General features: G+C 48.2%; 1 protein-coding gene and 1 long non-coding RNA gene across 2 annotated transcripts; one reads left to right on the top strand and one right to left on the bottom strand.

Annotated features, from left to right (window-relative positions):
- Positions 1-2,179: 2,179 nt before the first annotated feature.
- LOC122472889 lies at positions 2,180-6,729 on the bottom strand. Its single transcript, XR_006294544.1, has 3 exons — positions 6,552-6,729; positions 5,130-5,332; positions 2,180-2,395 (listed from the first exon to the last, which is right to left on the bottom strand). It is a non-coding gene; the product is annotated as an uncharacterized LOC122472889 (long non-coding RNA).
- Positions 6,730-6,955: 226 nt separating this feature from the next.
- On the top strand, positions 6,956-27,361 carry NUP50 (nucleoporin 50). The gene is given in 9 exon segments (XM_043562878.1): positions 6,956-7,336; positions 10,768-10,846; positions 13,211-13,294; positions 16,339-16,525; positions 17,548-18,216; positions 20,666-20,747; positions 22,775-22,893; positions 23,903-24,045; positions 24,047-27,361. Coding segments are annotated over 8 exon segments (1,413 nt in total). The 5' UTR covers positions 6,956-7,336; positions 10,768-10,777; the 3' UTR covers positions 24,107-27,361.
- The last annotated feature ends 209 nt before the right edge of the window (positions 27,362-27,570 follow it).

Below are 27,570 nucleotides of genomic sequence, written 5' to 3' on the forward strand. Positions count from 1 at the left end.
CAGAAAGAAGGCCAAGAATGAGAGAAGGCGAGCCACAAAAACAGATGAAGGATCCAAGCACGTCAACTTGGAGGCGCCACGACAGACCAGGTGCAGGAAGACTGTGGGCTGGTTGAGGACAAATCTCACAGCACGTTTGCATTACGTTATTCCGAAGAGTCCTCAGAGGCAGGCCAGGCACCATCCTCGGCTGCATCTAGGAAAGCGCCTGCGCTCAGCAAACCTCGACACTGTTGATCACTCGGAGGCACCAGTGACCAGAAAGGAGAAAAGCGTCTTATTCCAAACACGTTAGACATGGCGGGAAATGGAAGCAAGCCGGATCTCTGCAAAGACGTGGCGGACGTGCTCTTGTGCGGCCTCTCTCTGGCTTTGTCTCGAAGACTCGTGCACCTTAGTCACTTCACCGTTCCGTCGCCACCTCTGCCCCCTTTCCACGTACGCAAGACCCATTCACCTTGCAGGCCACTCAGCCCCAGTGCTGAGAACGCGTCCTTCATCACGCCCTCTGCGGGGATCTCTCCCGCTTCAGAGCCCAGAACAATTTTTGCCTCTGCCATCATTGGGCCACAGTATCTCCTGACGGTTTTCTCTCATTCTTTTAATTCTTGTTGGCAAAATCTTGTTCCCAGAAACGTGATACGATAGGCTACTCTATACAATTCACGGTATTTTGAGCATTTTTTTAAACATGCTAAATACCGCTACTGCTTTTTCAGAGACCGTAAAGCGTCACGAGAAAATAAGTAACAGCTGTACAAGATGTAGCAGTTTGTCTTAATCCTTTTGTACTGATGTCTGAAATGTGAAAAACACAAAAGCTATGACATGTTGGGAGCACCCGATGGAGTGGAATCTCTAGGACGAAGCAAGTCAGGCACTGCTCAAAGTCTTGAGAATCCAGCTAAATCCCAGTTGAATCATTGATATTTTTTTGTTACGAAACCAAACGTGTCGACATTGAAAGATCTAGTCTGGAATCTATAAAGGGGGATAGGGAGTCTCCGGCCCTTGGGCAACGTTCCAAAAGCCTACTGGAAATCATAAATCTAACAATAAATCTACTCGAGTTAAAACATCACAGTTCTTTGCTTTCAGCTCGAATCGTAAGAACCTGGTGAATTACATTAGTTATGGTGTGGAAGCCAAAACCTCTGAATGGTACATTTTTGATTAGTAAAAGGAAACTATTGTTTTGTAACTAAAATCTTTTAAAACAAGAATCCCGTTAGAAAAAATAATTTAGGGGTGTCTGGATGGGTCAGTCAGTTAAGCGTCCAACTTCGGCAAAGGTCATGATCTCACGATGAGCTCAATCCCTACACTGGGCTCTCTGCTGTCAGAGCAGAACCTGCTTCGGATCCTTTGTCTCCCTCTGCCCCTCCCCCACTTGCACCCACACACCCTCTCTCTTTCAAGAGTAAAATAAGCATTTAAAAAAAAAAGAAAAAAACAATTTAAAACCTTTAATATTCCCATTCAATCCTTACAACTTAATGAAGGTATTATTACTACCTTCAATTTACAGGTGAGGAAACTGAGTGAGCTCTTGTCCAAGAGTTCAATAGCTTGTCCAAGGCCATCCAGCTGGCAAGCAGCCTGCTTGGGAATCAAGGGGCAATTAATGCCAGAGCTCACGTTCTTCGTCTCCGGATTTTATTCATCTCCCTTTCCTCTCTCACTCTGGATAGCCTCTGCCTTCCCAACAACTAAAGGAGGAGGGCTCCCAGTAGCTTCAAGTTCAGGCAAGAAGCAGCATGGGAGGAAACAAGGCTCTTGGGGAATGTCTGTTGGAAACACATCACCCTGTGGATTTCTGGACCTCAGATGAGTCCGGGGAAATGCGTATCTTCTAAGAACTATGGCGTTTGGGGGCACAATCATTTAAGAATTCCATGCTCTATGGTCTGGGGATAACGACCCCAAATTCTTCATTCTGCTGCCTTTAGCACCTACCTCCTCCTGACTGTGGATATCGTTTTATCAATACTCAGTCACCCTCCTTGGGAACCGAAGAATGGGATGAGGAAAGCAGCACGTGATATTCTTTTCGGCACTGCCTGCTCTCTACCCGTTTGTTCTAACCTCTTTTCCCCTTTTTCTTTAGATAAAAGATACTCCAGGACGGGGCACAAATTCTCTTCGACAAATGACCCAAAATAAAAGACAAAGGTGCAAGTACATTCCTAGATTTTAAGAGGTCATTTCTAGATTTAAAGAGCACCTGGGCGGCTTGGTCGGTTGAGCATCAGGCTCTTGATTTCAGCTCAGGTCATGATCTTGCGGTCGTGAGATCAAGCCCCGTGGAAGGCTCCGTGATGAGTGTGGAGCCTGCTTGGGATTCTCTCTCTCTCTCTCTCTCTCTCTCTGCTCCTCTCTCCCACTTGGATGCTCTCTAAAATTAAAAAAATAATAAAGAGGTCACTGCAGGGGCACCTGGGTGCCTCAGTCGCTTAAGTATCTGATTCTTGATCTCCGCTCAGGTCTGGATCTCAGGGTTGTGAGCTTAAGCCCCCACATTGGGCTCTGCACGGGGCATGAAGCCTCCTTAAAAATAAATGAATAGGCCATTGCAGATACAAAGGAGGTGGTGGCTTCTATTAGTCGGGAACTTCTGCAGCCCTACTCCACACCAGCAGCCCCACTGCGGGGCTGACGGTACATCTCATATGTGAATTCCGTAACATCGGGAGCAGAGTGGCCCCGTAGGCTTCCCGTTGAACCGCGCTTTCTGTTACGTCCTAATAGAGAATGATTCCAATCTCAAAGTTCAAGTCTACCTGGAACCAGAGGCCAGGACACAGCGGCCATTCAACAGATCTTATCTTGCAATTTTCTTCACGGGGTTAAACTAGACTTCAATTGTCCACGACGTTAATGACTTGATCACAGTGTGAAGCCGACCCAGTGGCGGTTCCTGTCCGCTAGTGGAACTCAAGCAGCACAAAGGCAGGACTAAATGAACTCGTTTTGAATTAGGTGAAGCAGGTAAACCAACAGGTGTGGGTATTTATTAACTGAACATAAGAAAATGACCCAGCCTGGGCAACCATAAAAATCCTCGGTGGTTAAGCAAAGTGAAAGGGATTTCAGAAATACTGTCTAACACCTTTGGAGAACTATTTCATAAATTTCCCAAAGACCTTCACTAAATGGACGCAGCCAAATTCAATGGAGATAGAGGTCTGTGTGCAAACTGCCTCTATTCTCCTGAGTTATAGCCAGTTTAACGCTGTCATTTCAGTAAGCAGGGAATTTTAACACAAAATGTGCAAGTCAGCCAAAGTGCTATTAAATGCATAAATCTTTTTATTTGCATTAGAAAGGCATCCATCACCTCACGCTACAATTCGCAATTAAGAAGTAAATGTAGGGGCGCCTGGGTGGCGCAGTCGGTTAAGCGTCCGACTTCAGCCAGGTCACGATCTCGCGGTCCGTGAGTTCGAGCCCCGCGTCAGGCTCTGGGCTGATGGCTCGGAGCCTGGAGCCTGTTTCCGATTCTGTGTCTCCCTCTCTCTCTGCCCCTCCCCCGTTCATGCTCTGTCTCTCTCTGTCCCAAAAATAAATAAAAAACGTTGAAAAAAAAAATTAAAAAAAAAAAAAAGAAAATCTGGAAATCATCATTTGAAAAAAAAAAAAAGAAGTAAATGTACTATTTTGCTTCGCCTCACAAGAAAACTTCTGTATTATTTCCAGAATAAAAGTTGTGATTTTAACTCGCTACATTTCAATGGTAAATACAGTTGATCCCTGAACATGGGAGTAAGGGTCACTGACAGCCTCCCCTGTCAAAAATCCAAGTATAACTTTTGACTCCCCCAAAACCGAACCACTGTTGACTGGAAGTCTTACTCAAATCATAGTCAATTAACCGTTGACAGAGCTTGTATCCGCATTGTACACTGTATTCTTAGCATAAAATAAGCTAGACAGAAGAGTGTTCTGAAAGCCATCAGAAAAATACAGTACTATACTGTATTTATTGAAAAAAATCCACACCTAAGTGGACCCGTACAGTTCAAGTCTGCGTTGTTCAAGGGTCACCTGTACCTGCGCGAAAGGCTACCCCTACTTACCTAAGCTGTCTGTCTCTTATGTGGTAACAACCCAGATATTACACAGCAAGTAATCTAGCATTTCTACTTCCACGTTAACAATTACCGTTCCATTTACAGGAAGGCACTAGAGGGGGACCTGGGGGGCCCAGTCAGTTAAGCATCCAACTCTTGGTTTCGGCTCAGGTCATGATCTTGTGGCTTTGTGGGTTCGAGCCCGGAGTCGGGGTCAGCTCCGGCAGCAAGGAGGCTGCTTGGGATTCTCACTCTCTGCCCCTCCCCCACTCGCACAGTGTCTCTTTGGTTTTTTTTTTTTTTAATTTTTTTTTTTTTTTAACGTTTATTTATTTTTGGGACAGAGAGAGACAGAGCATGAACGGGGGAGGGGCAGAGAGAGAGAAAGACACAGAATCGGAAGCAGGCTCCGGGCTCTGAGCCGTCAGCCCAGAGCCTGACGCGGGGCTCGAACTCACGGACCGTGAGATCGTGACCTGAGCCAAAGTCGGACGCTTAACCGACTGAGCCACCCAGGCGCCCCATCTTTTTTTTTTTTTTTTTTTAAATAGGCACTAGAGGGGCGCCTGGGTGGCTCAGTCAGTTAAGCGTCCAGCTTCGGCTCAGGTCATGATCTCACGGTCCGTGGGTTTGAGCCCCGCATCGGGCTCTGTGCTGACAGCTCAGAGCCTGGAACCTGCTTTGGATTCTGTCTCCCTCTCTCTCTGCCCCTCCCCTGCTCCTGCTCTGTCTCTGTCTCAAAAAAAATAAAAACATTAAATAAATAAATAAATAAATAAATAGGCACTAGAGACATTTGGGGATGAATGAGCTTCACACAGAACCAAATACGAAGACTCACAAGCTGCTGATCAGATCAGGAAAGTCTGGGATAATATTTCTCTCAATAAGGAAACAGATGGGTTCGTTCTTTTAGTAACTGGTTGGGTGCCTACAACCCAACTACAGATGAAGTGAGGTCAGACTGGGGGTTGGCAGGTGGAACAGGGAGGAAGGTGGCTGGAAAGGTCTAAGCGAGGAGAGTCTAGGACAGTCCCTGTAAAGAATAGGAAGGCTGACCTGGGACAGACGGCAGACATGAGTGGCCACTTGGCTCGGCACCAAACATCTGTGGAGTCCCCAACATAGGCAGCTGTTCGACGGTTGTTGAAAGGGCTTGTGGAATGGGACGTCAGGCTGAAGTGAGACCTGGGTTCCGGCACTAACCAAACGGATAGCTCTGATAAGTCACGTATCACCCAGAAGGAGCTGTACTGCAAAAACTGATAAAAACAAAACCACTAATGAGCACGGCATTAGAGCCCACGCGATGACACATGATTAGTCAACGTTCTTGGACTAGTTACACATACAATTAACAAGGACAGTGAGACAAAGTCAGGCAACAACTAATCCAGTTTCCTGGCTGGACATTTTTTTTCATTATCTATCCTCAGGGGGAAAACCAAACATCTGGCAACATCTACCTTTTTGGATTCCTAGGGGAAGTCACCGTTAAGGGCAGGGAATACATCAGGCTTTCTTTTAAATGGCCAACGCAGGGACCACTGGTTTTTGTTTTAATTTTTAAAAAATGTTTATTGAGTGAGACAGAATGCGAGTGGGGGAGGGGCAGAGAGAGTGGGGGGACAGAATCTGAAGCAGGCTCCAGGCTCTGAGCTGTCAGCACAGAGCCCAATGGCGATGGCGGGGCTGGAGATCATGACCCGAGCTGAACTCAAAAGCCGAGCCACCTAGGCGCCCGAGGGACCACCTTTCTTTAACCCTTGTGTGTGCAATCGAGCTGGATAAGGAGTCCCTAACACAGTGGTCCGAGGATGGGCTTTTAGGGAGGGCTCCCACGCACGGGAAATCGTATGCGAACTTGTCCTCTACAAGCACCCACGGATGCACAAATCTTTAGGTTTTCAAATGCTCAACAGCCATAAACCCCTCCCCCACCGAAAAGGTTAAGAACCATCGCTCTAGGAATGTTCCTTTCCTGAAGCAAGCTTCCTAAATAGTTAATTCTCGCGAGTGACTCCCGGGGTGTCCCGTGACCCCCAAGAGGCAGGGACAGACGCGCTGCTCCGTGCGGCGTAACCTAATCCTCCACTACACGAAGCCCTGCACCGAAGCACCTGGAAGGGCTAGGCGGTAGTATTCCGACAAGAGCGCAGAGACGGATGCATTAAGTTGCGCAGTGTAACATCGCGTCTGCGCACCGCCTCTTCGTTGGTCCTCACCAGTGGCCCGATTTTAAGCAAGTTACTTCGCCCCCGCGGCACCCGCTGCGGGAAGCAAATCCGAGCCGGGTGTCCAAGTAGATCCGGTTTTTTTTTTTTTTCTCCTCCACGACCGAGGCCGGTGCTCCGCGCTCCGCAGTCCCAGGCCTCCCTGCCCTGAGCGGCCAGGGACGGACGTCGCCGCCATCAGAGCAGGGTCGCCTGGGCCAGCGCTCTGGGGACAGGAGGCGGCGCCGGGCATCCCAAATCCACTCACGTTTCCCGACCGCCGCCTGTCTCTTCGCAGTCCCGCGGCGCCTCGCACGGAACACCCCGTGCCCCGGTCACGCTCACTGCCTGACCGTGCGGTCCGGAGCGCCTGGCAGAGCCACTTCAGCCGACAGCACAGACCCGCGCGACACCCGCGCCTCAGACGCGTCCCCCCCCCCAACCCCCCGCCGACACGTGACCACCGCGAGCAAACTCCCGCCGCCGGCGCCGGCTCCCCCGGCCGAGGCCCGCGCGTGCGTGAATGCACGCATGCGCGCGCATGCGTGAGACGGGCGCGCTCCTCCCGGCGACGGTTTCCTAGCAGCTGGGCGCCTGCGCCGCGCGTCGTTCCAGTGCCCGCGGAGGGAGGTGCTGCGCGCCTGAGCACGGGCGCGCTTGCGCAGTGACTAGACGCGGGCGTTTCTTTCCTTCCTTTTTATAGAGTTGGTTGGGGGGAGGGGAGATTGGAGTTGTAAAATGGCGGCTTGGAGCATATTCGGCGCCGTTCCCCCGGCGGTCTCTGGCTGAGCGGCGGCTCTCCCTCACTGCCGAACACAGAGAGGCGAGGCGAGGCCCCCAGAGGACATGGTGTTTGAGACCCGGGGCTTGCTGACCACCAAGTCTTTCGAGAACCTCGGCGCACCGGAAGCGACCGGGCGCGCCCAACCGGGCGAGCAGCGGCCGCTCCAGACCCGAGGCCCGCGCGGCTGCAGCCTCGCACCTGCTCGCTGTCGCGCACCCGGCTTTCGGCGCACCCACAACCCAGCGAGTGCCGCGGCGGCCGCCTGGGAGGTAAGAAGAGGGCGGGCAGCGTGGCAGGAGAAGGAGCCGAGCCTGGGGAGAGGCGCCGGGGTCACGGTACGGGACTCGGCCTGGAAGGGGGAGCTGGGCTGCGGGTCCCAGGCCTGGGGAGGAGGCAGCCGGGGTCCGGGTGCGGGAGTCGGAGCTGGAAGGGGAACCCTGGGCAGGAAGCCGGGGTCCAGATCCGGGACGCGGACCCGGAAGGAGGATCCTGGGCTGGAGCCGGGGTGAGAGGCCCGAGCTTGGGGTGGAGGAAGCTGGGGTCCGGGCGCGGGACTCGGATCTGGAAGGAGAAGCCGGGGTAAGGGGTCCGGGCCGTGGGGTGGTGGGGTCAGCCGGGGAGGGTGGGGCGGGACGATCCCAGCGGCGCGTAGTCGGGTGCTGTTTGTGAAGCCGGGCGCCGGACCGACCTGTCGGGGCTGCGGCGCCCAACTTGGGTGAGGCGGCCCCGGCGGAGGCCGGAGCGGGCAGGGACCATCCTGATCCGGCCACCCTTCCTAGCCGTTCCCCTCGGTACTTCTTCCTTCTTGGCCAGCTCGCCGCCCTCTCCTCGCTCCCGACGCTACCTCTGCCTCGGCTTCACTTTCTTAGTGCAATCCCGGGCTATCGATCGGCTCTTGTACTCTGTTCCCTTAAGAAGCAATTTTCAGACTTCGCTTTTCCCCTGGCATGTCCGTCTCCGGGGTCTGCCCCCTTGTTTTTTGTTGTTGTTTGTTTCCTCGGTCAAATATGGGCCAATGTGTTTTCATCTTAGGGTACCCTGGTGTTGACTAAAGTTCAGCCCCAAGGATGAGGCAGCACTTGGTAGCAGAGACCGCATGACTCTATCCGGCGCAAATAATAGCTTTTTCCCAATTACGAAAACTCGCAATTTGCTATGACAGTGTTTCCCACCTAGGAATCCTTTCGAAAGCTGGTGCCTTTTTAGCCACAAGCCCAAACGTTTTCTAAATCTTTTTTTTTTTTTTAAACATTTTATTTTTAAGTAAACTACACCCAAAGTGGGGCTGAAACCAACAACCCTGAGATCAAGAGTCCCTCGCTGTACTGGCTCAGTCTGCCAGGTGCCCTTAAATTCTTAGTAATAGCCGGGACATAAAACTCCTTAGGTGCTAGGCCTCGTTCTGAGTACTTAACAGAGACTTCTGTCCCCCCCCCCCTTCTTTTTGCATAAAAAGAAAATTTATTAACTGAAGCATCGTGCTTTGAAATAAAATATGGATTTGCTAAAATATATTTTAAAGCCTGGCTCATAATTGAAGTCTTTTTTTCCACACTGTACTTTGTACATTTTGAAGAAAAAAAAATAGTATTTTTTATAGCCTTTGCTTCTAACAAAATTTGTTTCTTTAATATTCATTAAGCCCTTCCTCTGTTCTGGGCACTGTGCTAAACTAACTTTTTTTCTTTTTTTCTTTCTTTTTTAATTTTTTTGAGACAGAGACTGAGCATGAGCAGGGGAGAGGCACAGAGAGAGGGAGACACAGAATCTGAAACGGGCTCCAGGCTCTGAGCTGTCAGCACACAGCCTGATGCGGGGCTCGAACTCACGGACCGTGAGATCATGACCTCAGCCGAAGTCGGACGCTTAACCGACTGAGCCACCCAGGCGCCCCTAAACTAACTTTTTTTCTTGATCTTACTTCCCCACACCTGCCTTGTCTACAGATGAGGAGGCCAAGTCACAACAATTAAATAACTTGCCAAAGGTCTAGCAAGAAAATGGCAGAACTGAGACGCGGGCATCGTGTAGCATTTTCCGAAATCCGTAGTGCCCCGGGTCACTGATTGAGCGCTTCTGGCATACCTCCTAGAAGATGGACAGGTTCGGGGCATTTGGAGGGGGTCAGTAAACACAGCGAAGATCCCTGCCCTGTGGCGAGGTCACAGATTCAATACATAGGGTAGGATACGGACGCGGCTGTGTTCATTTTGGTTTTTACTCTGCTGGCTGTCTCCTCACTTGTGGGTGTGAGTTAGATGCTGAAATTTTACTATGGTTTTTGTACTTTCAGCGTCACCCTTTTTTGCCTTAATCGCTTACAGTTTCGGCAGAAGCGACGATTTCAACTTCTGCCCTCTTCTGCCCTCTGGTGGAGGTGTTACTTACTGAGTAGGAAAAGAATCCCAGCAGAGACCTGGCCTCTGAACCTTTGGAGTTCAGTAAGATCGTGTCTGAAAGTACCTCGATTGTTTGAATAACAAAGATTAATGGCAAAACTTAACGAGGTATCTGGTGGGGGGAGACCTTAAAAAAGGATTTGCAGGTAATGGCTGGGTCTCATATTTCATGTGTTAGCAACTCGGGCTTTAAAACCATTTATTCTATAGTCAGGAAAGAAAGCATGTACGTACTTGTAAAAGAGAAGTTTAGGTATTATTAAGATAGTATTAAAAGCTGAAAATCCCCTATGTAATGACTCCACAGGGGGCCAGAGTTTGGAGGACTTTGGAATGTCAACATTTGAATTTTATTGTGCAGATAGTAAAGAGAAATAGGCCGGGTGTAAGTGTGTATCTCAATGACCATGAAATTCTAGGAACTGACTCTGGTAGGTTGTGGTGGTGAGTAAAGTGAGTGGGGAAAGACCTTCAGAAAGGAGTCTAGACAGGTTTCGGGGACCCTGAATGAACTGGTGAATTCCAGGCAAGGCGGGTAGCACGGGAAGTGGAATTTGCTTGGTCCATTTAGCTGGCGAGTTAGAGAACGAGCCAGTTCAGCGCTCACAGTGGAGCTCTCTGTTGAGTGTTTTGGTATTTTTGTTTTTTATAGTAAACAACATATGTTAGGATCAGAAAACATGGCAAATTTTAAGGGATGGTTTCAAGTACCCTCTCTGGTTAGCTGCTTGTGTCCACTGCAGAGATAATACTGTTGCCCCCCGCCTCATAACACTGGCTTTAGAGTTGAGCTGATGTCTTATTCTTGAAGGGTTATATGTAAATTTTCAGAATGTTAACACATCGATATTAATTACATTTTGAACTTTTAAATGATACTCTAGCTTAGCAGTATACAGATTGGGGTAATTAAATGTTCAGTCTCGGGAAATTTATTTCTATCAATTGTCTGTAGCCTAAAGAAAGGTACTCATGCTGTGAAGGTATTTCCACTGCCTTATTAAAATTCTTGTCTAAGGATGAGCTTCTTGACTGAATCATCTTTAAGAGAATTTGCAGTGTTTAAAATGTTTTGCCTGTAGCAAGACTGTGATTATAATTTGCATAGAATAAATTAATCACTTGTTGATTACGTATACAGTACTTCAGATTTTTAAAAATCAGTGTTATAGTGTTTTTTCAAACGGAGCTGGTTTAGCATTGTTTAAAATTCTTCGTAAAAATTCTTTAAAAATTCGTTGTAAGGAATTACATCTTGATCCAGAAAAGTAAACTTTTCACTTCTTTCACTTTTAACGTAGGGTTGAAACAATGGCCAAAAGAATTGCTGAGAAAGAATTGACCGACAGGAACTGGGATCAAGAAGACGAAGCAGAGGAGGTAAGATCTTTCCCCAAGAACGATTCCCTGCTGCTTCTAAATTTAAATTCATTTTGGGATTCCTTGGGCAGATTTGGTAGGAAAATCAAAAGGCCTTTTTAGGGGCGCCTGGGTGGCTCCATCAGTTAAGCAGCTGACTTCAGCTCAGGTCATGATCTCACGGTTCGTGGGTTCGAGCCCCGCGTCGGGCTCTGTGCTAACAGCTCAGGGCCTGGAGCCTGCTTCGGATGCTGTGTCTCCCTCTCTCTCTGCCCCTCCCCCGTTCATGTTCCATCTCTCTGTGTCCCAAAAATAAATAAACATTAAAAAAAAATTTTTATTAAAAAAAAAAAAAAAGGCCTTTTTAAAGAACAGCCGGAACAGGAAATAGTATGGTTTCTTATGATCTGTACTTAGTATAGAAATTTATTTATTACATTTGGCTGTCTTTTTCCCACTAGTTCCCGTTCCTGAAATATTCTGCACCTTTGTAGAAGCACCTTCCTGAATTTCATATACTTGCTGCATTCTAAACTCATAGTTTTAGTCAAGCCTGAAGGGTGAGTAAGTGATCTGGTCGTGAACTTAGCATCGCGCCCGAACGTGAGAAGTGGTACTATGCCACGTGACTTCTCCGTCTGCCGCACCCGTAATTTGAGATTTCTGATTGGGGTCACCTCCCTTACCCTAATGCTTCTTGGAGGCCTGTCTTACTTCATGTTCACACAGATCTGAGACCCCCACCCCCGCCCCCCCCCCCACCCCCACAACAATGAAGTAGAATTTGGATGGCCTAGTTTCTTTCCTCACAAAATAAAAATGGTCTTCCCTCAGAAATATTTCCTTTTCTCTCTTACAAAGAATAGAAATAACAGCTGCATTTTTAGTGCCTTGTCAGCAGTTTGATGCTCCCAGGCCAATAGAATAGTGCTAAGTTTAAAAAAAAGAGGAAGAAGTAGAAATCTGCAAAACTGTTTCCAAGCTTATTCGAAAACTGTCTTCTTGCTGAATCTGTCTTGTCGTATGAACATTTTTTCCTTTACAAATACACGTATTCCTATGTTTAGGGAAACCAAAATCACAAGTTTATTAATACTTCGACAAGGTTTTTAACATTTCTAACTGACTTGGTGCTTTTTAACCAGGTCTTTGGTAACTCAGGTTTTTTCCAGATCTTCTGCCAAGTTTCATTCTGGGCCTAGTAAGATTTAAGACTGCGGCATAATGATTTGCTTTGATGCTAAGATATTTCAGGTGTGAAAGGACCTCCATTTGGATTGAATCTAATGAGTCTGAAAGGGCATTCCATTTGTTTGGGGACAAATGCAACCAAATAGTCCCGTCTGTAAGCATGGAGGTCTCTTTAACCTTACCTGAAATAACTATGGATGACATCTTCTTACAGAAGGTATTTCATGCCAGCCCTACAGGGTAAAAGAAGGGTTGAAATAAACCCAAAGATCTTCAGCCAACTTCTGATTATGGACGAGGTACTTTAGCTCCTGGGAAGAGCGGTAGCTTCCAAGCAGGGGCCCTTAGGAGTCCCGGGTACATCAGTGGGCTTTTGGGTGATGGACAAATGGGCAAGGTTTCTCTTAAAAATGGTATGCACACGTGATAAAAATAAAATGTGTTTTTGGAAACTGAAGTAGTAACGTACTAGATTTGGGCATTTGGGTTTTAGAACTGGCTCCACCACCGTTAACTGTTGATGATCTTTAAGGTAACTGTTGGCTTTTGAAGAATAGATTTTACTTCTTAAAAGTGGATTTTTATTCTAAGATACATGTCTTTAAATATATTTAAAATCTGAAGAACCAGTTCTGAATAGTTTTCTAAAACTTTTGATGGTCTTGGTCTTAGCAAAACTTTCTCTGTGTGTGCTCCTCTCCGGGTTGTATGCAAAGCCTGGATTTGCATAGATCCTGGGAGACTTCTTTCTTTTCCTTTTTTTTTTTTGAGAGAGAGAGCACACTAGCAGGGGAGAGGCAGAGGGAGAGAGAGAATCGTAAGCAGGTTCCATGCCCCTCACGGAGCCCAGCCCAGCCCAGCACGCAGCCCATTTTGGGGGCTTGATCTGGATCCCAGAACGGGCCTGGAACTCATGTACCGTGAATCATGACCTGAGCCGGAATCAAGAGTCAGATGTTTGACTGAGCCACCTAGGCACCTCGTTCTGGGAGATTTCTGATTCATCTAAGTAGCTTTGGGATTCACGATGTAGACAACAGACATAAACTTTATTTTAATCTGCCCTCTCCTTAACTTTGTTGTTAGTATTAACAGTATGTTAAAACCAGATATGAAGATAAGTTTGGTTAGGCTTTTTTGTTCATTTCTTTTTTGGGGCCTCATCTTACTGCTGTTTAATTTGTACACCTGCAGGTGGGAACATTCTCAGTGGCCAGTGAGGAAGTCTTGAAGAATAGAGCCATAAAGAAAGCAAAGCGTAGAAATGTTGGATTTGAAGTGAGTGTTTTCTTACCGCCCTTGGCATTAAACGCTAATTTGACTCCTGAGTTGCAGAGCATTTCTACCTGTGGGAGCCGTCAGATCGATAAATGCTTTTTAAAATGCTAACTCCACTTGTGAAAATCCTTGATGTAGACCACGGGAGATGGACAACAAGAAGCGTGAGATCTGTACCTGACCGAGTTGCAGAAATCCAATGTCGATCCTATAGACAAGATTCCAGCCGAACGGCAGTAAGGAGAGGAAAAGACACATGGAACGATACAAACAGAAGTAGCGGCAGATGGCATAGGGAAGGGAAACGCAAGGTGTCCTCGGAGTCCTGCTGCATCCTGGCGTCGAGGGGAGGGTCAGGGGGAGTCCTTTAGCTCTGAAAGAAGCATGGCAGGTGCTGGTTTTCTTCCCAGTATAGTAGGTTACAGTGTTTTCCTTCCTGTGTTCACAAGGATAAAAGATGAACTGTAACTTGTGAATGGAAATCACGTGGTCCGTATTCAGCAGTCACTCCCACGTTTAACTAGTCTCCCCCGGTACAATTCCCAGCCCTCAGATACCTTCCAGATACCTGAGTGCTGACTCGGTGGCCCGGACATCTGTTGTCAGGCTGGAGAGGCTGCTTTGAACATCCGGGGTGGCAGCTTTGGAATGAATCTGCTCCCCTGCACCTTCCGTGGTGACTCTGTTCGGTTTTGTTATTCCAAGTTTTCACTGATCCGATTTCATTCTTAAAGACTGGTGACCGGTCAAACCTAGGTATCAAGCCTAGTGAAGTTTGATGGCTCTTCCTCGGAGAGGGGGCAGCAGGAGGGAAGGACAACTTAATTGTGGAGGAAGTGATCGGTTCAGTTGGGGAAATGTGTTCTAAGAGCCTGGGGTACATTGAGGTGAAGTTCTGGAAGACCACTAGGTCTGTGGGGTGGCTTCCTGGAACAGGAGGTGCAGCTGTGAGAGTCCTCACCACGCAGGAGGTTGAAACCAGGGAGGGTGGCTGAGAGTGGCAGCTCACGGTGTAGACAGAAACCAGAGGAAGACCGCCTCAAGGAGGGATGGCCCGGCTGTCAGATGAGGGACAGTGAAGAAGTACAAGCCGTGTCCACCACAGTCCAGACTGGGCCAGAGGGAAGGGGGTTGGGGCCCTCTGGCTGCTAAAGGAAATAAAAGACACACATAATTTCGACTATAACTTGCAGCGTCAGGTTTCCATCAGAGCTTGTATATTAGAGAAATTAACAGTTCTATCATCTGCTTAAGTGCTGAAATGTGACTTTTCCTGTATATAGTTGACCGTTGACAGTACGGGTTTGAATTGCATTTATACGCAGATTTATTATTTTTCTGATAAGGGAGGGATGTTGGCGTCCCTAACCCCCGGTTGTTCCCATGTCAACTGTCCCGGATGTGTTGTGCTGAGCACTAGAGATTCATTGGTGGGTGAAGACAGGAGTGAGTAAAATATCCGTGCCTGGTGGGCCTTACGTCCTAACGATGGAAGAGACACGCTGAATATATAATTTTAGTTTTCCTCTAAGTGCCATGGAGAAAAATCAAAGTACGTGAGGGAGATTGACAGACACGGGTGTTTGCCCCGGTGGATTACCTCATTCGCTTGTACTCTCATTTTTCTGAATGACTCCATTCCTTCGTTTGAAAGCCAGTGGTTCTTGAATTTTTGTGATGGCTCTAGAGCCAATGTACTGTCAGCAGTCTCTAAAATAACTATCAATATCCTCTGGTTTTTAAATCTCATGCAAAGTAAAAGGCTCTGAGGAGCTACTCACAGCTTTTTATGCTTCGTCCATGGAATCTTATAAAATGATAGCGCTCTGTGTGGTGTCTTCGGGATACTGATTCATTAAAAATCAAATTTATAGAGTGTCAGAACCGAAGAACTATATTACATGCACTGAAATTTATGCAAGTTAAGGCTTTGCTTTTGTTTTTGTTTTCTGGGTTTTTCTGGCCTAATTTTATTGCCACAATTGTATCCGTGGCCAGTAACCATCTGAACTCCTATGTTTATGATTGAAGCTTTTTGAACGATTTTTTAAAACTTTGCAATAATATTACGCTAACTGGCCCATTTAGAAAATGAAGAGTTTCTAGTGTAAGTAATTTTTTGTGAGCTCATGATTCTAATTCGTTTGTGCGTGAACTTAAGGTTGGTGCACTCCCGTGGATGTTCTGAGCATATGTATTTGAGAGTATTTCCTAGAGCCTCCCTTGGATCCTTGATCCAAAAAGCAGACCATCCCCTGCTGCGGTAGAACCACTGTTTTGAACGGGAGGGAAATAGTAACTTCAGTGAAGCACTGTAAACCGAGGAACGTGTCTCCAAAAGTTTCCCGGGCCAGAGAGCAGTGTTAGAAGTTCATAGGCGTGCCAGATGTTTCCAGAGCATCTCAGGTTAGAGAGGTGAGAGAGCCAGCCACAGTGGGTTGAAAGTGCTAGAAAGACCCTGCTATTTACTGGAAGTCGCAAGAAAGTGGAGAATAAAAATGTCGCCTGTGGATTTCTCAACTAAGGGAAAGTCTAGATCTGAGAGTCAACTTCACCAGTTCCCAGAGACTAAAGGCTGCAGAAGGGCTTAGGAGATTACAGGTAAGTGGGTAAAGCGCTTGGAGTTCACCTGACTTGATGTTTCCACGGCATCCTTGGGCTAATGGTCTTTTTGATTGCATAGTACGTGAAAAATGGTTCGTTAGGGATTCGTTGTATTGAAATGTTTGCTTTTAGTTACAATCCTGAGGCTGCGTACACAACTTTACCGCATTAGTCTTTTTTGTCTTCTATTTCCTAAATCTATTTTTAAAAACAAATCTCACTGTAAATTGGGACTGTCCTTCATGGCTGTCTCAGGAAGGCAGCTTTGGATGGCAGAGCTGTGTCATCAGGAGGAAAATCTGCCTCATTTCCAGCTTGTGCTGGCAGTTTTCCTTTAATGCTGCTGGCATAAGGATTCTAGGCGCTGTTGAGCCAAGATAATACTGTTACTTAGTTATAAAAGAGGGTTATCTAACGTGTGCTCTTTCTTTGTATTTCAGTCTGATAGTGGAGGGGCCTTTAAAGGTTTTAAAGGTTTGGTCGTACCATCTGGAGGAGGAGGGTTTTCTGGATTTGGTAACGGTGCTGGAGGGAAGCCTTTGGAAGGACTGTCTAATGGAAGCAGCATAACTAGTGCCCCTCCCTTCTCCAGTGCCAGGGCAGCGAGCGAGACCAAGGCAGCCTTTGGTGAGTAGGTTCCCCTCCCCCTGGTCACATCTGGGTAAAGACCATCTGAAAAGTAACTCTGCAAAGATACTTTTCTTGTACTTATCCTGGGTCCTGGGGGACTAAACGAGCAGAAACAGGGTGATACCGAAAGGGATGCAAATTAGATATCGGCTATTTGCAGAGGAAGTGAATAGAGCAGAAGCTTTTGAGCCAGGATAGACCGAGGTTCTGTTCTCAGTTCTGCCGGTCTCCGGCTCTGTGACCCTGGTAAAGTCCCTTAGCCTGTGAGCGTCCAGATCTTCAACTGTGAAATGAGAGTGACCCTCGGAATTGACCTGAGGGTCAAAGGAGAAGAGGACGCTCTCAGTGGACCCTCTGTAAAGACCTGCCTTCCCGTCTCCTCATTCGTTCTATGGGGGCCGAGGACTTTCTGTGTGGTGCGCGCCCCCCGGGAACCTAGGGGGTCTTCCGGCCTAGATTGGTTTCGCCCGGCGTATGTTGATTGCCTGATCTGTTCTGAGAGAGTTGGTCAAGAGCTCTCGGGATCAGTGACAGAGAATGGAATCCTGCGCTGCGGTCTTCGGTTTTCAGAAGTGACCCTGGCTGGTTGGATTGTACTTCGCTAGGTATTTTAAGTGTGGCCCGTTGGGTGTTAATTAGGCGGAGTGTTCGGTGTGATGAAGCTAGCGCTCCCTGTTAAGATTTTAACTGCACGAGTACGTGCTCATCCCAAGGCGTTGGGGGTTAAGCTTTCCCCTGACCGTTGTGACAGTTCTCGGGGAAGGCAGGCATCAGGCATCCTTTGGAAAGAAAAGACCATTTTAAACCTTTAGAGGTTTAATTGACGCGAGCCCCGTTTTTGTACAAAGTTTGATTTTTGTGATCACTGCTTCCTAAATGTCAGACGTGCACACGCTTCTTGAACTGTCACAAAACTAGGGTACGGTAAAAGAAAATACGAAGGCAGTGCAGCATAAAAATCTGGGGGATAGAATCCAATCAGCTTCTCAGTAAACGCTTCAAACTTTAATTTCCTATAGGATCTGTTGCCACAAACGGTCCTACCTCCTTGGTCGATAAAAAGATTTTAAATCCCAAAACTAACGGTGACAGCCAGCAGCCCTCTTCCTCCGGCCTCCCCTCTGGCCCGGCCTGCCCCAGGAACGCCTATCACAAGCAGCTGGCTGCCTTAAACTGCTCGGTGCGGGACTGGATCGTGAAGCACGTGAACGCAAACCCGCTCTGCGACCTGACGCCCATCTTCAAAGACTACGAGAAATACCTGGCAGGGATCGAGCAGCAGCTCGGGAGCAGCGGCAGCTGCAGGGATTCCGAAAGCGACTCCGACAAGACGCCCGGCGCCACCCCGTCTCCCTCCCTCTTCGGGTCATCGAAGTCACAGCAGGAGTCAACATTTTTGTTTCATGGCGGCAGAACCGAGGACGCGTCCGAAAAGAAGACGGAGGCGGATCCTGAAAAGAAAGCGGACCCGTCGGCGGGAGCAGCAGGTGCCTCGTTTCACTTTAGCAAGAAGATCGAGAGTTCTGCCTTGGGCTCCTTAAACTCTGGCCCCCTGACTGGGTTTTCATTCTCTTCTGGAAACTCCGGTTTATTTGGCAAAGATATCAGCCAGAATAAACCGGTCTCTTCACCGTTCGCCACAAAGACGCTGGAGGTACAAGCCGGCGGCGGCAGCGACGAACGCAAAGGTAATGACAGAGTCCCAGGCCGTCCTCGCGGGTCGGCTCCGGGTGTGTCCGAGTTGGTGTGTAGTGGCACGAGCGTAGGTGTGTGTTTCGGACGGATCTGGATTCACGCTGTGACTGTCACTTCCTAGGTGCGATCCCGGACAAAGTTGGCCAGCTGTTTCTGAGTCTGTTTTCCCTAGTTGTAAAATGGAGTAAGACCGCTTCTGTAGAGTTTATTGTAAGGATTAAGAATATAAAGGTAAAAGTGAGGAACATCTGGATATCTGGCACGATGACTTTGAAAATTATGAAACGCGTGGCTTTACATGTAAAAAATTAAGTGAGTGGCGCCTGGGTGGCTCAGTTGGTTAAGTGCCCGAGTCTTGATTTCAGCTCAGGTCGTGATCACAGGGTCGTGGGATCAAACCCCACGTTGGGCTCTGTGCTGAGCGTGGAGCCTGCTTAGGATTCTCCCTCTCCCTCCCCTCCCCTCTCTTCTCTCTTCCCCTCTTCTCTCTCCTCTCTCTTTCTCTCCCTCTCCCCTGCTCATGCTCTCTCTAAAATAAAAATTAAGTGAATTAACTTTGTTTGACAATTGTGTCTTATTGAAAGAACTGGTCATAGGGGCGCCTGGGTGACTCAGTCAGTTGAGCGTCCGACTTCGGCTCAACTCATGATCTCACAGTTCGTGAGTTCAAGCTCCGCGTCCGGCTCTGTGCTGACAGCTCGGAGCCTGGAGCCTGCTTCCAATTCTGTGTCTCCCTCTCTCTGCCCCTTCCCCGCTCATGCTCTGTCTCTCTCTGTCTCTCACAGATGAATAAATGTTAAAAAAAATTTTTTAAAAACTGGTCATAAACATCTATGGGATTTCTCATGTTTAGGTTTTTATAATCATAGGTGAGGTCACATGGCAGAAAAGTGCTCTACTATAAATAAAACAGGGAGACTCTTGTTAGCCATGGGGAACAAATTGACGGGGTTTTCCCTGGATGTGTCTGGGTTGCAGCCGCCTTTCCAGAAGTTTCCACCTTGTGTAGTATCAGTGCCCCCAGTCAGCCTTCCCTCCCTCTTTTCTTAGCTCTCTGAGGAGAGGGGTTCGCGTCCCGGTCGCTTGTCATCACGTGGTGACTGTGAACAGCCCACACGTGTGAAGATACTTCTTCGCAAGCAGTTAAAAAGTATACGTCTCAGGAGATGTGAACTTCGTGAGAGGGAGAAAGAAAGGAACCCGCGGTGGCCGGTTTGCCACCAAATGTCCCGTGTCCCTCCTCCCTGGAGCGAGACTGCCGGTACCCCTCTGCCTGGCCGTCAGGTGCGCCCTCAGGCACCGGCTGCCCCGTGCACAGCATAGGATGGAGACCGCCCCTTCCCTTCCCTTCCCTTCCCCTGCCCTGAACGGGCCCAGTGGGCCCGGGCAGTGGCAGAGCCTGTGGGAGGGATGTGGAAGTGAGGGTGCCTGCGTCTCCGGGTGCTTGAGGTGCGTGGCGCATCGGAAGGCCTAAGCTTGCTAAAACACCGGGATGCCTGGGGCCTGCCGTGGAGAACCTAACTCCGGACTCCCTTCCTTCTGAGAGAGAGGGTGCAAGCCAGGGGAGGGGCAGAGGGAGAGAGAATCCCAAGCAGGCTCCACGCTCGGCGCGAGCCTGACATGGGGCTCCACTCGTGACGGTGAGCTCGTGACCTCCGTGGACACCAGGAGTCGGGCGCTTAACGGACAGAGCCCCCCAGGGGCCCCCCAGGACTGCCTTCTTAAAATTTAAATCTTGTCTTTGAATTGTTTGAGCACCAGAATTGTTGCTGTTTAACTTACTGAGTTTCCTGAGACTGTCTTTCTCCAGAGGATGTTACTTGCATCCCATAGTGACTTCAATCTCCCCTGTGCCTGGGGCCCTGGGCTCGGTCAGGGAGGGGACCCTTGGGACCCGAGCCCCAAGCGGTGTGGCAGTTCAGGCAAAGCTTGCTTACACACGGGGGTGGTTTCTCTGACAAGTCCTGTAAACAAGTTTATCTTCCTTATCTTTGGCCGTTGCTCAGATCGATTATTCCTTAGCTCCTTAGCTCCTTAGCAGGAGCATTTGGGGGGGAAGGGGGCTAGAACCCCATCTGACATTCTTCTTCTCTAGTGGGGTAATCTTGAGTATGTGTGGGTGTTGATTGGTTATTTTCCTGTTAAAATTTGGGCACTGAATCATGTCGATAACTTTTCATTCCAAAGCCTTCTACAAATTGACATCTAGGAGAGAGAGGTAGGGTCCTGTTAAAAATTGTTCTCATTTTTCAGAAAACCGTTAAAATCCAGCGAGTCCTCCCGCTCCCCCACGCCCAGTTAGACGCGTGCTTTCGATTTCCACATCGGCTTACGTAGGATTTTTAGGTTGAGGGTGGGGGGTGGTGCGGGGATAGACAGCTTCTGTTACATCGTTAAGCGTTCGATTTGAATTTTACTGAGTTGGTCTTGTGTTTATAAAAGGCGGAGATGAAGAAGAGAATGACGAGCCACCCAAAGTAGTAGTTACTGAAGTGAAAGAGGAAGATGCGTTTTACTCCAAAAAGTAAGTGGGGAGTCCTGGGAGTGCGTTCGGTGAGCATGTCTTCGGAGACGTGGGAGGAAGAAGGGGGCCCACGGAACGCGCCGAGCATCCCGTCCCGGGGTCAGGCTGTGCTTGCCCTTTGAACTGGACAAGGAAGAATTCTTGACCTGTGTGTTTACAGCAAGCTGGTTCTGTAAATTTCCTGTGGGCGTATCCTACTCTTTGTTATTTTTCTTTTCTGCCTTTGTTTTTTTAAGAGGGCCAGACAGCGAGTGGGGGAGGGGCAGAGAGTGAACCCCAAGCAGGCTCCGCCGCAGAACCCGACGCAGGGCTCGATCCCAAGAACTGTGAGATCGCGACCTGAGCCAAAGTTGGACACTTAACTGGCTGAGTCACCCCAGTGCTCCTCTTCTCTCCTGCTTTTTAAAGTGCTTTAGAGATAGGTTTTTCCGTGACCCACCCACCTGCCCCATCTCCGCTTGGGCTTCTCTCCTTCTCTGCCCCTCCTCCTTCCTGCACAAAGTCACCTCATCACTGATTGCAGATTTGGTTTTACTCCCGCCCTTCCTCAGGCGGCCTCCTGTCTTCATGGGGACATGCCTGGCCTTTGTGGCTTTTCTCAGCCAGCAAGTTGTGCACAGTGACCATCCCTTGGTCTTTCCCCCAGTGATGAGAGTTGTTTCGGGTTTTTTTGTTTGTTTTTATATGAGAGCTGTTGCTTTCAGAAGAAAGATCAGGGCGCCTGGGTGGCGCAGTCGGTTAAGCGTCCGACTTCAGCCAGGTCACGATCTCGCGGTCCGTGAGTTCGAGCCCCGCGTCGGGCTCTGGGCTGATGGCTCGGAGCCTGGAGCCTGTTTCCGATTCTGTGTCTCCCTCTCTCTCTGCCCCTCCCCCGTTCATGCTCTCTCTCTGTCCCAAAAATAAATAAACGTTGAAAAAAAATTTTTAAAAAAGAAGAAAGATCAGAGGAAATTTTGAATTCTCTCATCCCAGTGAGATGAAATTAGTGCTTTTTAATAAAGATATTTACAGAATACTTATTTGTGCCATTTTAGAAGCTTCCCTACATGTGTTTTTCTAAGTAACAAAAATTTCAGACTGAGTTTCATAACAGGTCACCATATTCTATGGAATCCCCAAGTGTTATATCTGAGAACTTTCAAGGATCCAACAATTCCTTTTGCTCATTCTTAATTACACAGATGATACAAAGGAGTGATCCTGACCTGAGATTCTTTGCTAGCTGGAACAAACCAAAGGAGCAGGCAGTGGTTTGGGTTTGTTTATTAACAACCTAAGGAGACGTGGGACACGGCAGGCTGGGGAGGCATTTGATTATATTACTGGTAGTTCAGCCTTGCTTAAGAATGTTTTCCAAGATTTCAGCATTTGGTAGACCCAAAATTGAAGGAGTCCAGAAGAAACTTAAAAAATAAATAGGAAAAGAGGGAAGAGAGATGGGAGCAGAGTGTCCTGCATTTATTCCTGTCCTTAAAGGACCCGGTCAACCTCTTGAGCTCGGGGCCAGAGGAGCACGGCAGAGACCTGTGGCTGCTTAGCTGTGATTTTGACTGAACTGAGAAAAGTGTCCATTTTAGAAAGTGTCATTTTAAAAGTTGTATGTGACCCACTGGGTTATTTTTTTAGGAGCTAGTGGCAATTTTATTTTTCTTTCGGAGAGAGCAGGTACATGTGCGCATGGGGGAGAGGAGCAAAGAGAGAGAGAATCCCAAGCAGGCTCCGTGCCCCGTGACCTGAACTGAAATCAAGAGTCAGACGCTCAGCTGACAGCCAGCCAGGCGCCCCATGAGCCACTATTTTAAGAATTATTATTATTTTAAAATTAGGGAGGGGTTCTACAGTATCTAACCAGTTTGCTTGTTCTGGTTTGTGCCCAGACCCAGCTTGAATCAATCAAGGATTCATCCTGAAGCTTCCTCTGCTCGTTTAATGCGGGTCTTTCCACACAAGTGTGAACGGTGGTGGTCAGAAAACTTGTGACTTGGTTTGTCTTTGGAATATCTGATGATGCCTATTTTTCCCCATAGGTGTAAACTATTTTACAAGAAAGACAATGAATTTAAAGAGAAAGGTGTGGGTACTTTGCATTTAAAACCTACAACAAATCAGAAGACACAGCTTTTAGTGCGGGCCGACACCAATTTAGGTGGGTATCTCTTTTTTCAAGTGGCCCAAAGTCCTCATAACCACATGGTGTAAAAGACTTCCCCTCGCTCACTGCGGTCCTCCAGGTCGAGTATATTGCTGTGTTTGGGGTCGGAATAGCACTCGTTGAAACCAAATGCATCCCGTGTTTACTGACTATTTACAGATTTAATTAAGTGACAATGTGTAAGGAGATATAGGTGTGTTAAAAACTATAGCCAAGAAGTCACCAAAATGGTTTTCGTTTTAATTTGTGTTAGAAATGTAACCAAGCAGCTATCGATAAAGTGGATGGTTTAATAAACACAGAAGGGGAGTTAACCGTTCGGAGGAATCTGGTTTATGTAGGCAAAAAACTTGAACGTGCTGCAGTCCATCCTTCACCCCACACCCAGCTTCGCCCTCAGAACAGCCCGCCGGAAGGAGGACGGGGCAGGTCTGAGAGGAAGTGGTGGGTAGCTCTGGGCCCTGCCAGGCTGGATACAGAAACTTCCCTGTGGCTTTTTTTCCCCGAAGGCTTGATGCATGGGTGACGCCATCATGGTACTAGTGGGTCTCCCCGCCCCCCCGCCCCACTGCCCATCCGGGAGCCATGCTTGCCTCAGACAGAGGTTTCTTTGCTGACCATTCTGCCTTTATTCCAATGACCTCGTGAAGGCTGCGGGTCGTGCCAAAGTGTTCTTCCTTTCGTGTAAGAACGGACGCCTCTCAGCAGGGCCTGGCTGCTGCAACGGAGGCCGGGGATGTGGGCAGGAGCGGGGTGGAAGGCGGTTTCCCCGCAGCAGGGCCAGGGCCTGCCAGAGTCCTCGTGGTCCTCTTGGAGGGACGCCGTGCTGGCATGTGCACCAGGGATCCAGTGCCCTTTCCCGTGACCTCCCTGATGGCCCCCCGCGTTAGATCGGTTAAGTTGAAGAGGGCTTCTGGATTGAATGTTTCGCGTATTAAAGCTGTAGTCTCCCGACACGGGGTCTGTGTGATTTTGATGTACCTTTTCCTTTGCTTAAATGCAGGCAACATACTGCTGAATGTCCTGATCCCGCCCAATATGCCGTGCACCCGAACGGGGAAAAACAACGTACTTATTGTGTGTGTCCCAAACCCACCCATCGATGAGAAGAACGCCACCGTCCCGGTCACCATGTTAATCCGGGTAAAAAACAGGTGAGGACGCAGATGAGCTGCACAAAATTTTACTGGAGAAAAAGGACGCCTGAACGCCCTCCCTCTGCGGAGTCGCTGCCGAGCTGCTGCCCCCCCTCCCCCGCCCTCCGCGTAGTCAGCCCGCCGCGGACGGTAACTTAGAACTTTGTGAGGAAGATGAATGTGGCCAATAAAACCTGCAAATGTTAAGCGTCAAGAAACTGTATTCTCCCTTCTTAACAACTGTCTGATGTGTAAAATACGTTTGAATGAAATTTTTTGGAAGATTTTTAATGTTCATTTATTAAACTGACCGCAAGTGATTTCTTAATAGACCAAAATCAGGGTATCGATTAGACTTCCCAAAGGCTGTTCCGATCCACGGGTTTTGGGGTGCGCTGCTGCGGCCTGCAAGGCGTGCCGGCAACCCCTGCGTCCAGGAGGAAACTTGCCTGTGGCATTCTCTCTGGTGGGCTTGCCTGATTTGGGAGGACAGCGCCCTTTCCAAATGAATCTCGCTACCACGCCGTGACAGAGGCGTTTTTTCCTTTGCCGCATCGTCTTGTTTTAAAGCTGAATCTTGACCACCAAATGTTCCCCCTCCGCATTAGAGGCTTTAGCTTATCATTTGCAGACATCGGCCTTTTAGCCCTGTGGCCTGTTTTACCTGATTCAGGAACTGCTTTTTCATTTTAAAAGGAAACGCGTTTGTTCTTTGGTTTTGTAGATGGGGTTTTGTAGTGGCATTCCTGAGGTGCTGTTACCAGTGCGTCCCCTACAGACAGACAGAATGGGGGGTGGTCAGGAATGAGGGTTTAAAAGCACAAATTTGGTAGCTTATAGTCGATAGACCATAGACCGCAAAACCTGGGGGAAAAAAATTAAGTTAAAGTTCGAGCACGGTACAAAAAAGAAAGTGAATCTGTCCTAGTTCGTTCGTACCGTGATGGACCCTGAGGATCTCAGAGCTTTTACTACACATGAGCCATGTAAGGTCACCAGGAAACATGCAATAAGGTCATGGAATTGAAATCGTGTGTGCGAATGTTGCCTTTAACTTTAGACGGAAGTATATTATTCCGCATTTGATAAGTTTCCATTGACTTTTTTAAGAGTAAGATACTCGGCATGTCCATTTGGAAGGGAGCCATGGTTGTGCATGAGAAGATCCCGTCACTTCGCCACCGCTGTTGGGTCGCTAATCCTCGCCTTCTGGGAAGACTCTGGGCACGTGAATTAGATGCAGTTTTTAATGTTTAAATGTCCACTTTCATTCCTCGTTAGTCATTTAATGATCTTGTTTTAAAGGCTCAGGGTCCGTGCCTGAGGGCTCACGTTTGTATATTCTGATCTTCAGCGCATAGAATGTTTTCTGACTTAGGAAAGAACAGTCACGATAACTGTAGATAGTACAGTTGCTTTTTTAAAAAAGAAGCTATAAGTTTTAGATATAAGGGGGGGCAGGGAAACCGTTTTATGATCAACCGTGTTAAACACTTGAAGTGTGGTAGTTGGCCCAACATTTATCATGAGATTCTTGTACTTGCTTTCTGCTTCTGCTGAGAGAATTTGGCCCCCGCGTGTGTGTGACTCTGGACAAATACACAGAGAGGTGCTTACACTTTGTGAGACGTGGTCAGACTCTCACCTGGGACAACAGGGAGGGCGTGGCCACTTCTGTTGCATTTTCCTTTTAGAAAGAGTACGTGGGTGAGTTTCTGTTACCGGCGATCTGTGGTAAGCGGGTGGCTGACACCGTTTCCGCGTCATTGGTCCTGTTCCCTCACCTGAGGTGTATCCAGCCGTTGGAAGGACGAGGACATGAGGGGCCCCGTGTGTCCTACGTTGGTGTCACGTGCTCCTGTGGTCCCCAGGCGCCTTCAGGAGCGCCTCGGTGGCAGTAGCCTCGGCCTGTCCGGTGGGACGTTTGCCAGAAATGGCCCGAAAACATCAGAATTGGGCCACCTCTCAACCCCCCTGGAAAAATAGCTCATATCTCTTTGAAGTAGTGGGTATGCGTGGCTTTCTCTTTTCCTAACATTCCCGGCAAACTTGCTGCTACAGCTGTCACTGTGAAAGTGATCATTACAGGGGCAGATGTGACATGTGCACCATCACTCACAACGTGCTATTTCCTCCGTGTCCCTTGTGCGTTAGGAACTTTGGCCTCCACTTTAATTACGTACTAGCAGAAAAGAGCGTGAGTGTGTGTGGATTTTACTGTAAAGTCTAAGTGCTTATATGTTACTCGGGGGCGGGGCCCCCCAGAGAGCTCACCCCCCACCGTACCCATAGCTCAGTTCCACCCCTTGGCTTTAGTTAGAATTATTTTTAACAAAATAACTAGAAATTTGGCTTTAAACTGTCTGATGTAGATGGAAATTTTTGTATTTAGTTGAAGGATCTGTGATGTGTATCATCTGCGTGGCCCGAAGGATCACCTTTGATCCTAACCGTGCTGCGTCATACTGAGTGTCCCAGTGGCCTTTTTTTTCTTTTCTTTTTTTTTTTTTTTTTTTCAAACTGGTGCCTGTCCCATCTCCTCTGGAGCATTCCCCAGTAAGCAAAAACTTGGGCGTTGTGCTGTCTTCTTTTTTGAATTACGGGCTGGAAACGTGTGTCCCGTTTTTAAAGCAGCATGTAGATTGTGTTTTCTACGGAAGGACAAGTCTGGCCATTTGTTAAACTGATTTTCTTGACAAGGATTATTGTTGTACAATTTCAGTTCTACGTTATAGTTTTGATAAGCTGCATGCCAAAAAAGATCTACCTGTTCCGGGGTAGAGAAAAAACAATTCACCTTACCATCAGAGTTCAGAACAAGTTGTCACTGAGCCTTTTTTTGGTTTAGTTTTAAAGTTTAAACAGGTTGTTTGCTTTTTGAGCATTCGTCAGTTACTCTTTACTCCGGAGCAGTCAGGACGCAAGCGCGGGCGTTTGAAGGCTTTGCAGACCAAGTGGCTCACTCCCCAATCCCCGGGTACTTGTGCTCGCTCTGGAAGTGAGAATCTGCGGTAGGACCTGATGTGTCCTGTGGTACCAGCAGGTGGCCGGGAGCAGCCCATCCAGGCCGCGCTCTACACACTGGTACGTTCTTGGCCAGAGGCCATCGTGCTGAGGACCGTGGACTCTGCCGATGCAGGTGCAGTTGTAACAGCTGTAAAACTTGTTAGCAATCAGTTGGATAAGATGTTTGCTTCCTATGTCACATGGGAAATTGTTTTCTAAAACTAAAATACTTGAATTGTCAGACAATGTAATCTCAATTTGTATTAGTTTTTGAGGAAGTGTAATATCCATGAAATGTGAATAAATGGAAAGTAAACAAAGTCACAGTGTTTGACGCTTTTATGCTCCTGTGGTGTTCCTGGTGTCGACACAAGTCAAGCAGACCAGAGGGAGGAGAGGTGTGGGGAGGCAGCGCCCAGAAGCCCCCAGGTCGCAGGAAGATCTGGAGGTGAGGACAGACCTACCCATCGGCCCCCGTGCGTGCAGGTGAGGCCCCTTCCAAGCCACCGGAGTTCGCCATGTCAGATTC

This window comes from Prionailurus bengalensis, chromosome B4 (assembly GCF_016509475.1).
Source record: "Prionailurus bengalensis isolate Pbe53 chromosome B4, Fcat_Pben_1.1_paternal_pri, whole genome shotgun sequence".
NCBI classification, from domain to species: domain Eukaryota; kingdom Metazoa; phylum Chordata; class Mammalia; order Carnivora; family Felidae; genus Prionailurus; species Prionailurus bengalensis.